At 40.5% G+C, this 16811-nt stretch overlaps 1 protein-coding gene across 1 annotated transcript; it reads left to right on the plus strand.

The window, feature by feature from the left end:
* Positions 1–698: 698 nt before the first annotated feature.
* Positions 699–1661, plus strand: LOC111882829 (MYB-like transcription factor EOBI). The gene is made up of 3 exons (XM_023879203.3): positions 699–828; positions 945–1074; positions 1176–1661. Exons 1-3 carry the CDS (start codon positions 708–710, stop codon positions 1615–1617), a joined length of 693 nt encoding a protein of 230 aa, XP_023734971.1. The 5' UTR covers positions 699–707; the 3' UTR covers positions 1618–1661.
* The last annotated feature ends 15150 nt before the right edge of the window (positions 1662–16811 follow it).

Raw genomic sequence — 16811 nt, forward strand, 5'->3', positions numbered from 1 at the left:
TTAATTAATTACTTTTTAGTTATATTTTAATCACCCCATTACTTAATAAGAATCATTAAATTTAATATAATTAGATCGATAGTGATCACCCGAGATTTATCTCCTTAAGCAGTAAGCAACAAAACACATGTCTAAACCTCATTAGCCTCTATTAATATATAACTATTTTGGCCCTTTTAACTTGCTACTTTTGTCTCTTTTTCGTAATATTAAATTACATCTACATTAATTGAACATGTAAACAATTTTCATTTCCTACAATACCCTCATTTGCATTCCTCTGTAGAGAGACTCACAAATCGCATCCAAGAAGGTAAATATTTCCAACGTTTTTTGCTGTACCCTTTATGATTTGCTGGGCAAATTATATTTTGTAACGGATATATCATATGGAAAAATTGTATTTAGTTAACAAATTATATGCTATATCTGGCCTTTAAATAGTAACTGTTTATAGAAAATTAAATAAGACGGGGTGTAACTTAGTCGAAGGATATTTTAGTAAATGTGGACTTATCAGGTGGGGTTACTTTAGTAAGGTGATGCATATTAAGTGAATATGGAAGAAGGGATGGTTTTGACAGAGACCCTTATGAGTTTGCATGATGATGGTTTTACAAGGGTTTTATATTGGTATAAATATGTGCGTTATGTAAGATATTTACAGCACAAAAGTAATAACACTAAATGCATTAGGAAACATAAATATGGAAGAGCATTTAGTGTCTTGGAGAAAAGGTCCATGGACTGCTGAAGAAGATCAGTTGCTTATTGAACATGTCAAACTGCATGGCGAAGGAAGATGGAACTCTGTGGCCAAACTTACAGGTATTTTATATCTTTCTCTTTCTGATCATATATAAACTTTTCTTGCATGGAAAACCACACGTTAATTTGCATGAGTATGTATATGTTGTAATTTCATGGATCTTATGTGTTCACAGGGCTAAAAAGGAACGCAAAAAGCTGTAGATTAAGGTGGGTGAACTATCTTAGGCCAGACCTAAAGAGAGGCAGAATTACTCCTCATGAGGAAAGAATTATTCTTGAACTACATGCTCGATGGGGAAATAGGTGAGTGAGTCCTTCGGGTATTTTTCTTCAAGACTTATCTATGTCGACAAATTGACAATTTGACACATATGTCTTATGAAACATATGGTATTTGTTTGTAGGTGGTCAACAATTGCACGAAGTTTACCTGGAAGAACAGATAACGAGATCAAGAATTATTGGAGAACTCATTTCAAAAAGAAGGGGGGAATAATGAGTTCAGAGGAGTCAGCAAAGCTAAAAACGCGCTTATTAAAAAGACAAAAATTTCAACAAGAACAACAAAAACAACTTTTTCTACAAAAAAATGAAGACATGAAAAGGGTGCTTTTGTTGCTCGAGGAAAGTGATAACAAAGTAACTTGGAGTCAACAAGATATGGTTAATAATGAAATACCAAGTGTCTTTTATCCTTTGGTGTTTAACAATTCTCAACATGTGGTGGAAACCACCATGAACGAGGATTTTACTTTGTGGGATGGCTTGTGGAACTTGGAGGATCTTTATCCAGCCACAACCAAAGGTTGTGTGCAGAATCTAACGATGCCCACTCCTATATTTTGATCATCAATAGTGGCCAAATTAGCCACATAACTCGTACTAGTATTGTTTTCTTGATGCAAGTTATCTTAATGAAATAAAGTTTAGTTTTTTAGTAGCTTTAATTTATCTTTGTCTAGAGAAAATTATCTACTGCTCCCAAGTCGGCTCGTTGCTGCAAACAAATTATTACAGATAAATACATATATTTTCCACCATAGATACGAATCTTCTTTTAAAGTGACCCCCATCACCCTATGCATATCTTAAAGAATTACTTAGGTGCCAAATTAGACTCCGCTGACAGTGTGGCTGTACTTTAATTAAAGAGACAACAAGTATATATTGAGTTATTTATATTTTGGTTCCAATTGTGCTTCATTATCAAGGTATAACATATATATCGTCTCCTGTAGTTCTTAGACATCTCCAAAGATGACTTAATTAATATTTATTTTTTTAGACTAAATTACTTAAATGGTGTAACGAGCCAAATTTTCAAATAAAATTTTCATTTTTAATTAAAGAAAATATTCTTATAAAATATGAAGTAACAATGACAATTGTTTTCAAAATCCATAACATCAACATTTTATTTCAAATATCAGAGTGTCCCATCAAATCAAATGTCGAAGAGTGCATGCCGCGCCATCAAGCATTGCCTTTGTTCTTAGGTTCAGATGTACCTGAAACAAATCAACAAACTGTAAGTTAATGTTTAGTCAGTTCCACAGAGCATACCCCACACAATCCACATAATCACATAATCCATATTAGTTATAAAAGCTATATAAACCATATAAGTCATACCAATCCCACCGGTAACATAAATACTACAAATAAACATATAAGGATACCCTAGAAACCCTCCAGGGTCTTACTCCAGGTGCCAATGGAACCCCCACATGGTCTTATCTCCTTGCCGGTCTTGGTGCTTTCGACTCATTGGTATGGTGAGGAGACTCACCTCTCAAGAATGTTGAACTGATAAGATAACATCAGATAAGTCCCAACACGTAGATCCAACTCAACAGCCTACAATCATCATGTGACTAGTTTTTGTTAAAATTACGAAATACCAAAAATACCCTCAAAGTCAAACTTGGTCAACCATGGTCAAAGTCAAGGTCAACAGTCCATATTGACCCAGCTCATCGAGTGCATCTAGCAACTCGTCGAGTCCCTTCAGTGTTCAGAAAACCGGGGAAAACCCTAACCAACTCCCCGAGTTGTCTCATCAGACCGAAAACGGGAAAAACCCGATCCAACTCGTTGTGTTATCTTATCAACTTGCCGAGTTTACTCTGTAGACCGAAAACGGAAAAACCCGATCCAATTCGCCGAGTTGCTAGGGCAACTCATCGAGTTTTCCCTTGTGTTAACATAATCGGCCCATTTCAGTCGAATCTAAAGCTTCATACAATAGATCCTTAACCATAAAGACGTCTAGATGGGTAAAGTTTCCGACTTTACCCCCAAAGACCATCTAATATGCTTTAGATTCAAACCCTAACTCCTTTGAGGAAGGTCTTGACTCATTAAGCCTTTAAACTCTCATCCCATCGACCCAAAACATAGATATGATGTCGAAGGGTGGACAAATCACGTAAAGTTTCTAACTTTACATCCATGCATGCGTTAAATACTCTCTAAGATCCATTTTAGCCTTCATTATGGATATAATGCATGAATGGGACATGGAGGATATTAAAGTTTGCAGCCTTAATCCTCTAGAGGTCATATAGAGGCCAGATCTACACTCCTAACCTCTGGAAACCTCTTATCTTGGGACATCCAACCCAAAGTTACAAAACAAGCCCTAAACTACCAAAAGATGAGATCTAAAACGCTACATGTCAAGGTTATGGATTTATACCTTCAAAATGCAGCCCTTAATGTAGAGTTTCTGGATCCAAGATCACTCCTCCAAGATTGCTACTTCTCTCTTCAAGACTTCCTTTAAAAATCACACCACAACACTCAAAAATTCAATGAACAAGAGGGGGAGGCGGTTATAGGGTTTCTCTGAGTAAGGAGGCTGGTAAGGAGGCCAGCTCTAGTGGTTAAGTTCTTTAAATAGGATACTAAACCAGGAAAATTATGGTTTTTCTTTACAATGTCTACTCATCGAGTTGGAGCCTTCCAAATTGTCAAGTAGACCCTAAGTCTCGCGTCCAATATTGATCTCTACTCGTCGAGTTGGGCTCCCCAACTCGTCGAGTCCCAATGCAAAACCCTAAAAACTTAAAAAAAATGATACTTGGAACAAGCATTATAAATCTCCCCCACTTGAAGTAGACTTCGTCCTCGAAGTCCGCTGACACAAAAAAAATCCGGGTAGTGATCTCACATCTCCTTTTCCGGCTCCCATGTCCATTCGGAGCCTCTTCGGTGCTGCCATTGCTCCTTAACTAACTTCATCTCCTTGTTCCGAAGAACCTTAGTCTTCTTATCCAGAATCGCAACGAGCCTCTCAATGTAGTTCAGGCTCTCATCCACCTAAATTTTGTCCAAGGAAATAATTGTGATCTAGTATGTGAAACACTTCCAAAGCTGAGAGACATGGAAGGTGTTGTGTATCTGGCTGAGCTCATCCGGTAGATCCAAATGGTAAGCCACCTTGCCCACTCGGGCTGAAATCCTGAACGGGCCAATATATCGGGGCCCTAACTTGCCCCTCTTCCGGAACTAGGTGACTCCTTTCCATGGCGACTCTTTTAGTAAAACAAAGTCCCCCACTTAGAACTCAAGATCCGATCGAGGCCGGTCAACATAGCTTTTCTGACGGCTCTGTGTGACTCGTAGCCGGTCGCGCACCTGCTGAATCAACTCGGTAGTCTTAAGTACTACCTCGGTGCTCCCCATGACTCGGTGTCCAACCTTACCCCAACAAACAGGGGTCCTACATTCCCAACCATACAACATCTGAAAGGGAGGTCGGTCAATACTAGCATGATAATTATTGTTATATGAAAACTCTTCTAGTGTGAGGTATGTATCCCAACTTCCTCCAAAATCCAACACGCATGCCTGAAGCATATCCTAGAGTGTCTGGATCATCCTCTCGCTCTGGCCATCTGTCTGGGGGTGGTACGCTGTGTTGAAATTTAACTGAGTGCCCAGTTCCTCGTGGAACTTCTTCCAGAATCTAGATGTAAATCGAACATTCTGGTCAGAGACTACTGACACTGGCACCCCGTGCCTAGCCACCACCTCTCGCACGTTAATATCCGCTAATTTCTCAGCGGAGATGCTCTCGGAGATCGGAACAAAGTGGGCACTCTTCGTCAATCTATCCATAATAACCCATATGATATCCACACCCCCTTACTGTCCTTGGTAACTTCGTGATGAAGTCCATCCTGATCTCTTTCCATTTCCACATGGGAATGGGTAGTGGCTGAACCTTTCCATGAGGCCGCTGATGTTCAGCCTTGACCTTCCTGTAGGTCAAGCACCGCTCCACAAACCAAGCGATCTCCCACTTCATGCAAGGCCACCAATAACTCAGTCTTAGGTCTCTATACATTTTTGTAGCTTTGGATATATAGAGAACTTGGACTTGTGTGCTTCTTCCAATATCTTTTGTCTCACTCCTCCAGATGCCGGAACCCACACTGAGTCAAGAGACCCTGACCATCCCTGACAAACAAGGGAATCTGACATCGTATTCGTTCTAAATTCCAATTTTCTCTCTTTAAACCCTCCTCCTGAGCCTCCTTGATCATATCTAACAATAGAGAGATCACCATCATACTCAAACAAATGTTCCCAAGTGGGGAACCCGCCGTCTTATGGCTCAAAGCATCGGCCACCATGTTGGCCTTCCCTGGATGGTATAAGATCTCATAGTCATAACCTTTCAGTACATCTAACCACCTCATCTGTCACATGTTGAGGTTCTGCTGATCCATCAAATACTTCACATTGTGATCCAAAATTAGAGTAAAAAATATATCAGCGAAAATCTACAAAAACAAAACCCATGGATGTAGTACAGTTATGTTGCACTCTTCCCCTTGCCACTAGAACAACCCAAAAACATTTAAATTCAACAAGTAAGCAATAAAGCTTAGTGAGTTCCTAAGATATCATATACACATGTTAATGCTATAGTTTAACCATAATCTTACACCCACATATGAATTCTATAATCTAACTATAGTCTTGACTACTATAGTCCAACTATAGTCTTTCATGCAACTGTTATAGTCCAACAATAGTATTTCATCCAACTACTATAGTCTTCCATGCAACAATTATAGTCTAACTATAGTCTTTCATATAATTGCTATAGTCAAATTACAGTCTTTCATATAGATGTCATAAAGACAACCTGTCAACCAAGGACATCCATGTCACACATAGTATAATGGGAAAACTCACCTGATGCAGGTAACTAGAGTCTCACAAGTCTCTAAGGAATAAAAAGTTAAAATGAACAGCCTATAACTAAACAATGGTATAACCTCAGTCACTAACTTAAATCCAACAAGTTTGAATAAAAGTCAAACTAGTCAAAAAGTCAACGATCAACGGTTAATGGTCAACAACTAGATGTTCTGCAACCATGACCTAATGCGCTTTGTCCAATAAACAAAATAAGAGGTAGGACAAACCCTAGAAACACAACATGACCTTCTATAGTCACACCACAGACAATGGCTTAACATCCTAGTTTTTATAGCTCTTAATTCATAGAGAAATTGGCATTGATAAAAACGATGCCTTAATGAACAAGCCAAAACCAAAACCCTAGATCTTAAAAGAGCCCAAAATGGATAAAATTCTATGCATGGTCAAAATGAGCTTGTGCACACTCTCATTATCCATCACGGAATATCCAAAAATCATTCCATAACAAGTCTAAGCATCTAGAGTTTTTCAAACTCCATGAACTTCAAGTTAAAGGGACCATAATAATTCGTAGAACTATTGATGAAAAAATATGAAGCAAGAAACTTTAAGACATACAAAAATTACATTGGTTCTAAAAAGAGGAATCTTATGCTAGAATGAGTTTCACAATGCACCAAAAGCTTCCTTTTTCACTAAGAATCACTCAAAAGCTCAAGAAAACATAAGACGGGTAGGGTTTCTCTCTATGGTTTCTCTAGAGGTGGGGGCTGATTAAGGGAACATACCCTAGAAGTTGGAGCCCTTAAATAGGGATCAAAGCCGGATAATTAGAGTTTGGTTCACCAACATAGACGTGTTGTAGCACCTCAAATTCTAGACTAAAATTTTCATTTTTAAATTTCCAAAATCATAGTTTCACAACCAAGTTATCAAATACAGGATCATCCCAAAACAACAAGTATCATAATTATCAGAGTACATAAAACATGTCCCAATGGAAAATTCCCCAGCTCGTGTGTGGATCATCCCAAAACAACAAGTATCATGTACATAAAACATGTCCCAATGGATAATTCCCCAGCTCGTGTGTACAATCAACCTTTTCCTTCCCATGGTCCTGTGAAGTACCTACAACATATAAATGAATAATTGTAAGTACAAAGCTTAGTGAGTTCCCCAAGATACCATATATAACATAACATAAGCAAACAACTATCTTTATCCACAACCCTAGGTCTATCAGCAGTCCCGGTGAGCTAACAATATGCCCGATAGGTTATCAGCAACCCTGGTTGGCTATGAGCAGCCTCAGTCACATATAATTATCATAACATAACATATCATAGAAGCTAGACCCAGCTGGTCATCATAATACAACTACCCTACCATATAGGTAAGGATAAGTAAGAAACTTTCAGACTTACAAAACTTACAATGGTTCTAAAAAGAGGAATATTATGCTGGAATGAGTTTCACAGTGCACCAAAAGCTTCCTTTTTCAACAATAATCACTCAAAAGCTCAAGAAAACACAAGAAGGGTAGGGTTTCTCTCTATGGTTTCTCTAGAGGCGAAGGCTGATTAAGGGAACATACCCTAGAAGTTGGTGCCTTTAAATAGGGCTCAACGCCCAAGAATTAGAGTTTGGTTTGTCAACATAGATGTGTTGTAACACCTAAAATTTTAGACCAAAATTTTCATTTTTAATTTTCCAAAATCATAGTTTCACAACCAAATTATCAAATACATGATCATCCCAAAACAACAAGTATCATAATTATCAGAGTACATAAAACATGTCCTAATGGAAAATTCCCCAACTCATGTGTACAATCAACCTTCGCCTTCCCATGGTCCTTTGAAGTACCTACAACATATAAATCAACAACTATAAGCACAAAGCTTAGTGAGTTCCCCAATATACCACATATAACATAGCATAAATAAACAATTATGGGTTATCCACAACCCTAGGGCTATCAGCAGTCTCGGTGAGCTAACAATATGCTTGATGGGTTATCAGCAACCTTGGTTGGCTATCAGCAGCCTTAGTCACATATAATTATCATAACATAACATAACATAGTAGCTAGACCCAACTGGTCATCATAATACAGCTATCCTGCCTTATAGGTAAGAATAAGTAAGGAGACTCACATGATACTGATGACACGAAAAACCTTGCACCCGAACTGTCGGATCTAGATTCCACCTAGTCAACAAAATACTTAAAACTTAATTAATAATTAAGGTTCAAAACTCACTCGCAATTCCAAATCCATCAACTAAACCTCCTAAGGGAAAAAGGACCAATTTTCCTTTCCTATAGTCCAAAACCCCTAAAATTTGACCAAGGGTTAAAGTCAATGAAAGTCAACCCTCTTCGTGTACACTGAGCGTACCGCTCCATATGTTGGGCATACAAATAGGTCAGCATGCATTGGGGAGGAATCAGGCTACGTTGTACGTAGCAAGGAGTACACTTGGGGCACTCCATCAGTCTCCAAATCCACTAAGTTTCTGTCTTAATCCGTTAAGACAACCAGCCCAACTACATATTTGATTAATTTAAGGCCTCTTAATCTATAAAGTCATGGGATTTAAGAAACTGCATGGCTAGGAAAGGCTCAAAGAATCACTTCATCCATTCTAATCTACTTTACTCATGCGTGAGACAAAGGGGAAGACCAAGCAAGCATTTTTATCAATCTAGATGTCTTAATATGCATGAAAGGATAACTTAGACCCCCTGGAGAGTCCCAACTTAACACCATAAATTTTCAAACCAAAATTTTCATTTAAAAACACATTTATCTCATTAACACAATCAAAAAAATCCCTAAAAGCTCAAATTTTCAAAACACATATTCATAATTTTTTTAAAACACAATCTAGGATCCTCCAAACTTATCTCCAACTCGTGTGTACAATCAAGCCGGTGCCTTCCCGTGATCCTGAGAAGTACCTAAACCACATAACACATAACACGGTTAGCATAAAACTTACGGAGTTCCCGAAAAATACCACACGCATCTCAATAGCCTCTTATGGCTATACTCGAACAAGACCCTCCGATCAATGTGTCTCAGTGGAACTCTCCGATCCCACAACTCGGGTGGACCCTCCGGTCCTAACTCGGTAGCTCAGAATAATACACATCATAAGTCACAAAGACATAATGCAGGATATCACAATACTCAATATAAGCACATAATACCCTCGGGTCACACATAGATTACCATGCAAGGTAAGTATATTGAGAAGACTCACCTCATGAGCAAGCGAGTAAATAACCTCGTACACGCATCTCGAACTAGCCTCTGCCTAACACATAGGAGAATTATCTCTAATTAATACTCTATTCACGACTCTAAATAAACCAAAGGTTATTCTCTCTCTTTCTCTCTCTCCGTAACTCTTGGAATGGGTAAAAGACTATTTTACCCCTCTATGGTCCCCATAATCCCTGTCTTGACCAAACCCTAAAGTCAACAGAAGTCAACATTCGAGTCAACACTCCATGCTGACTCGACTTGCCGAGTGCATCTATGTGACTCGTTGAGTCGCCTCGTTTCCTCTGAAATATCGCGACAATCCAACTTAGCTCGTCGAGTTGTCTCATTAACTCGCCGAGTTACCCATGTCCAAACTCATTGGGGAAAACCCTAGCCGACTTGTCGATTCAGCTCATTGACTCGGCGAGTCCATTCAGTCTGTATTCTCATTTAGACTTTTTAAGGTAGATCTACCACTCCAAACTCTAGATCTAGCCTCCCAAGGCTCAAATCTTGCGTAAAGCTTCGATCTTTATGTTCATGCATGACATATTTTCTCCATAATGCCAATACAAGCTCTAAAAAGGGTTTGGTGCTCATAGGCTTGACTCTAGCTCCATAAAGCTTGGGTGTTTGGGCTCACAAGACCTCCTACAATCCAGATCTGAGGTTTCAACCTCAAGATATGCTCAAGAGACTCAATAACACAAGAAGGATGGGGAAAAAGCCCTAGAACTCCCCAAACTAAGATATCACAAGGAAAATGATCAAGATAACATCTTTTTACCTCAAACAGAAGTTATCCACTGAGAACCTCTTGATCCAAATGTCCCTCCTTTCTCCAAGCCTTGATGTTTTCCTCTTCTTCTTTCAAAGTGCACCAAAATGCTCAAGATAGCCTCTCCTTCTCACACAACAAGCTAAACCTCGATTAGGGTTCTTCACAATGTTCAAGAGTGATAAGGGAGGTGGAAATGAGGACTCAATCCCGGAGATTTAGGGTTCCTCATACAACGCCAACTCAGCGAGTCGGCTCTCTGACTCGTCGAGTTGGTTATTAAACCCACGTGGCCAATTCGACTTTACTCGACGATTTGAGGCACCAACTCGCCGAGTTGCTTAATAAATCTCAAAAATAAATATATAAATAATATACCTGGGAGTCCTGATGTTATAATTACCCCCATTAGAATCAAACTTCTCCTTCGAAGTCATGGTCCGAAAATAAATCTAGGTACTACTCGCACATCTAGGACTCTGACTCCCAAGTCCACTCGGACCCGCTACAACGTTGCCACTGGACTTGAACCAGTGGCACCTCTTTATTCCTCAACACCTTCACCTTCCAACCTAAAATCGCTATCGGCCTCTCAATGTAATTCAGGCTTGCATCTACCTGAATGTCCTCTAAGGTTACCACCGCCTTCTTATCGGCTACACACTTCTTCAACTGGGACACGTGGAAGGTGTTATGAATCTGGCTCAACTATGCAGGTAGCTCCAACTAGTATGCTACCTTACCCACTCTGGCGGCAACTCTGAAAGGACCAATGTATCTAGGGACCAGATTGCCCCGTTTCCTGAATCGGATCACCCCTTTCCACTGGGATACCTTCAGGAGGATGAAATATCCAACCTGGAACTTTAGCTCGGATTGTCGCCGGTCTGCGTAATTCTTCTGGCGACTCTGGGCTGTCAGTAACCTCTGTCTGACCTGCTGAATCTGCTCAGTCGTCCTGAGAACTATCTTAGTACCACCCATCACTCTCTGCCCTACCTCCCCCCAACAGATGGGAGTCCGAAACCTGCTCCCATATATAAGCTTAAAGGGAGGCATACCAAAACTGGAATGATGGTTATTGTTGTAAGAAAACTCAGCCAAGGGTAAATAGGTGTCCCAACTTCCTATGAAGTCTATAACACATGCACGCATCATGTCCTCAAGCGTCTGAATCGCCTGTTCACTCCATGAAACTTCTTCCATAACACATGCACGTAGCATGTCCTCAAGCGTTTGAATCGCTCGGTCTATAATCACTCTGCTCGTCTGTCTGTGGGTGGTATGCGGTACTGAAATGCAATCGGGTACCCAACTCCTCATGAAACTTCTTCTAGAACCTGTAAGTAAAGTGCATATCTCGATCTGGCACTATCGAGGTCGGCACTCCATGCCGGACTACCACCTCTCTCACATAAATCTCAACCCATTTCTCTGCAGAAAAGCTCTCACTGATAGCGAGGAAGTGAGCACTATTCGTCAACCGGTCTACAATCACCCATATTGCGTTAACCCCATGCGCAGTCCTCGGTAACTTGGTGATAAAATCCATAGAAATTTGTTCCCACTTCCACTTGGGAATCTCTAGAGGCTGTAACAGACCATGTGGACGCTGGTGCTCTGCCTTAACCCGACGACAGGTCAAGCACCTCATAATTACCCATGCCACATCCATCTTCATACAGGGCCACCAATAATCTCTCTTCAGGTCCAAATACATCTTAGTGGCCCTCGGGTGGATCAAGAACCTCGATCTATGTGCCACCTCTATTGGTATGCGTCGAGCTCCACCTGTATAGGGCACCCAAATCCGCCCACAGAAAGTCATGAGTCCCCGACTATCCATCTCAAACTCAAAAACCTGCCTAATCACCCGCTCCCTCTTGCGGTTCTCCGGTCTCACGGCCTCCACCTGGGCCTCTTGAATGGTATCTAAGAATAGATTCATCATCGTCATCATCATACACACATCTCAGATAGGAGCACTCGCTGCTCTACAGCTCAACGCATCGGCTACCACATTAGCCTTTCCCGAATGATACAAGATCTTGCAGTCGTAATCTTTCACCACATCCAACCACCTCCTCTATCTCCTATTCAGGTTGGGCTGATCCATGAGGTACTTCAGGTTGTTATCATACGTATATATGGTATATCGGACCCCGTAAAGATAGTGGCGCCAGATATTGAGGGCGAACACCACCGCCCCTAACTCGAAATCGTTGGTGGGATACCTCGTCTCATGAGGCTTTAACTGCCTCGATGCGTATGCTATCACGTGCCTCGTCTGCATCAACACTGCACCCATGATTGGTGTTGACGCATCACAATAAACTAAAAAGTCCTCCACTGCATCGGGGAGGGCTAACACTGGAGCTTCGCATAATCTCTGGCGAAGAGTCTCGAGTGAGGACTGCTGCTCGAGCTGCCAGGAAAAAGTAACACCCTTCCGGGTCAATCTGGTAAGAGGAACAACAATCTTGGAGAAATCTCTGATAAATCTTCGATAGTAGCTGGCCAAACCCAGAAAACTCCTGATCTCGGTGGGGGATCTCAGCACCTCCCATCTCATAACTGCCTCAATCTTGGCCAGGTCGGCCAATATCCCATTCTGATTAATGAGGTGTCCGAGGACCTGGAACTCTCGTAACCAGAACTCCAAGAATCTCTCTAAGATGCTCCTCGTGCTACTCTCTAGATCTTGAGTACACCAGAATACCATCGATGAAAACGATCACCGATCGATCAAACATGGGCCTGCACACCCGGTTCATGAGATCTATGAACGCTGCCGGTGCGTTGGTGACCCCGAAAGGCATCACTACAAACTCGTAGTGTGCATAACGAGTCCTAAAGAGCATCTTCTGGATATCCTCCTTGCAGACTCTCATCTGATGATATCCAGATCTCAAATATATCTTTAAGAACCAAGACGCCCCCTGAAACTGATCGAACAGATTGTCGATCCTCGGTAGTGGATAACGGTTCTTGACCGTCAGCTTGTTCAACTCCCGGTAATAAATACACATCCGGTGTGAACCATCCTTTTTCTTGACAAAAAGTATCAGCGCTCCCCAGAGTGAGCTACTTGGTCTAATAAAACCCTTCCCAAGCAGCTCCTGGAGCTGAGAGCATAACTCCTGTATCTCTGGTGGCACAAGGCGATAAGGTCCCTTGGCAATAGGTGCCGCTCCTGGAACCAAATCAATCCGGAACTCCACCAGTCTCTTGGGAGGCACACCCGACATCTCCTCGGGAAAAACATCCGGAAACTCACACACTATCAGAACCTCAACGATACAACCCGACCTCTCTATAGCAACCCGCGTATCCATCACATACGCTAAAAAGCCCATACAACCCTACTGTAGACCTTGCCTCGCTCTGGCAGCCGAGCAGAAAGCTAAACTAGATCTGGTACCCTCAGCATACACCGTAACCACTCCCCCGCTAGGGTCTCGTATGGTCACCATGTGATGCTCACAGTCAATCACAGCTCCAAATCGGCTCAACCAATCCATGTACACTATGACACATACGTCACCCATCGCAATGGATACCAGGTCTATCAGGAACTCAACACCAAAAATCCTAGTACATATCCCCGGATCACATCAGTAGAAAAAACCGCATGCTCGTCGGCTATAGAAACCTTCAGAGGTCGACTCAACGCCTCTCGTCAAATACTGATGTGATGACTAAAAGCTATAGACACGAAGGATCGACTCGCACCGAGTCAAATAACAATAAAGCAGGTACATAACTCACAGAAAAGTACCTATATATAGCACAATATAAGCACAATGAATCTCAAAATAAGATAAGTAAGGGAATACATACCGGCCACGACATCAGGTGCTGCGCGGACCTCCTCCCTGTCAGCTGAAAAACTCTCCCATGAACCCTCAGTATCTCGACCTTCGCTAGACGAATCTCAGTAGCACGTAAAGCAGCAGGTGTAGATTCTTGTGCTGATCCCTGAATAAGCTAAGGGCACTCGCCAGTCCGATGGTCGATCTGGTTGCACTGAAAGCAAACTGCAAACCCCTTGGGGCAATCCTTCTCCATGTGCTCCTCTTTGCCACATTTGTAGCAAATCCATGCCCGACACGACCCCTCGTGACTCTTTCCGCACTTGCCACAAGTATGGGCCTTCTGGCCCCCAACTCTCGTATCAGCGGGCTTAGCCCGCTTCGTCGTGGGTTGCAACTACGCTGGTCTCCTGTCCCTACCCCATGACTCCTCCTCCTCTCTGGTCTATAGCTCTAGCTCAATCTACCTACGCCTGGCATTGATCTGAAGCTCAGCCAATGTCTGGTTTGACGAGTTCTCCACGAACTCCCATATATCCCTCCTTAGTATGCTCAAATAACGACTCACGCATTCCTGCTCAGTAGACACGTGCTCAGGGCAGAACAACGCCCTCTCATGCAACATCCTCGTAATCTCAATCACTGACTATGTCTTCTGCTTTAGAGATAGAAACTCTTGTGCCAAATGTTCCCTCTCCACCAGGGGAACATACTCGTCTCGGAAAAACTATGTGAACCTCTCCCATGTCACTGCAGCATGGTCAGCAGGAGTAAAATTGACAGTCACAAACTTACACCAGTCCTTCGCTCCCAAGCAAAGCTGGTTCAACGCAAACTGAACTCTCAAGTGATTTGGGCATGAACAAGTGTAAAAACAACCCTAAATGTTGGAGACCCATCTCATCGCTGCAATCAGATCCTGTGTCCCATCAAACTCTGGTGTGCTTCCTATTGCTGGACTCCCGTAGCAACAACGAATCACCTCATTATAGCTTAGCAGTGACAATGGCTACGGTGGCTGTCATACCCTCGGTCGCCGGCAGAAACGCTGAGGTGCGCGACGTAAATCAGTAATCACAGTTATTAAACATACATTGAACAGTACAAATATAATCTTCTATTATTACCGAAATAGAAATTACATTGACAATGACTATTGCTAAATCGTGATGCACGCCTGACAATCCGGCGTTTACAAACATATAATATAACTAACGGAGAGTCTTCTGAGTGAACACTTCTGACCTGCTAAATAACCTGAGAATACATGCATTAAAATACGTCAACAAAATTGTTGGTGAGTTCTACAGGTTTTGAAACAGAGTATTTTTATACCCAAAAGTGTTTGATAAAATTTAGCTGGTTGACCAACTTTTATAAATAATTACTTTTCTATTAAAAGTATAAAATAATCGAGTTATAACAATGTGTTATGACTCATTTATTAACACAATTTGTTCAAATCCAAATGTACAAAAGTTGGAAAATACATATAAGTAATTCAGACTTATATCAAAATTCATTTTTATATAAAGATTTTGAATATCAAATTATATAAAAATAGGAAATGTTACCCTTTGTGAGAATATAAAATAACCAACTTTACTCTTAAAACCTTATACACGAATTTGCTTTATTTATATGAAAAACACATAAGTCTTGAATTTATGGACTTTGTAAAATCGTGTCATGACAATAATTAAGTATTATCTGACTTAATTTGAAAACTGACACTTAACCGTTGAGGCAAACTCCTCCGACATAAATATTGTGTTTTCTTATAAAAACAAATGGTTTATATAAATAACTTATTTTATGTAAGTTAATAAATCTTGTCGAGTCGTTTCATGATATTAATTAAGTGTTATATGACTTAATTTTTGGTATTGACACTTATCGCTTCGAGTCACAAGCTATCCCACTAAATACAATTTCTTTCAACTAGAATAAGTGAACATAAACCCCATATAAATCCAATATCGATTCTATACGGTAACGAAACAAAACTGGGATTTTATAATGAAATCATAACCGAACTCGTGACACTGTACTTTATTATTGCACCGACACCATAATAGGGCGTGCATGCTAAAGTCATTCACCCCGTTATAACACGTGGTAATGTTCGTAATGCTAACGTCAACGCCAAAATTCATCTCATCAGATGTAGTTGTAGTTAGCAACTCCAGGCGGGCGGTCGTACCGTATAAGATCAATAATATGACACTTACAACCGACCTTAGTCATTACCTTGAGGATTAACGGTTATATATTTGAGAGTTTCTACTAAGTATTGAGATCTTAGCTTTCGTGAAACCCGTGTTGGTTATGGTATTCGGAATAGGTATTATAAACCTATATGGAATAGGTATGTTGAACCTATATAGAGTAGGTATTATAAACCTGTATGGAATAGGTATGATAAACCTATATGGAGTAGGTATGACAAACCTGTATGGAATAGGTATGATAAACCTATATGGAGTAGGTATGACAAACTTGTATGGAATAGGTATTATAAACCTATCTAGAATAGGTATGATAAACCTTTATGGAGTAGGTATGATAAACCTGTATAGAATAAGTATGATAAACCTATCTGGAATAGGTATAATAACCCTATATGGAGTAGGTATGATAAACTTGTATGGAATAGGTATGATAAGCTATATGAAATAGGTATAATAAACCTATATCTTCCATTCTAAATTCACTGGATATGTAAAATTATTCACCGTTTAGAAAAACGATAACTAAAATTCTTATAATTTCAATATTTTATCATACTAGATATGGTTTCAATGTCATGTTAGCATAATAGCTAGTTTTTATCCAAGTTTGGATCGACCGTAAATCTACATTCCCCATATTTGTTATAAATTATGCGAAAATATTTTTAATACATTTAATTTGTGATAAAGGTAATGTCTTTAAATACAATACTCGACAAGAATGTATTTCGTAAATAATGACTCTTAAGCCCTGAAGTCGATCA

This window comes from Lactuca sativa, chromosome 1 (assembly GCF_002870075.4).
Source record: "Lactuca sativa cultivar Salinas chromosome 1, Lsat_Salinas_v11, whole genome shotgun sequence".
Classification (NCBI taxonomy): Eukaryota; Viridiplantae; Streptophyta; class Magnoliopsida; order Asterales; family Asteraceae; genus Lactuca; species Lactuca sativa.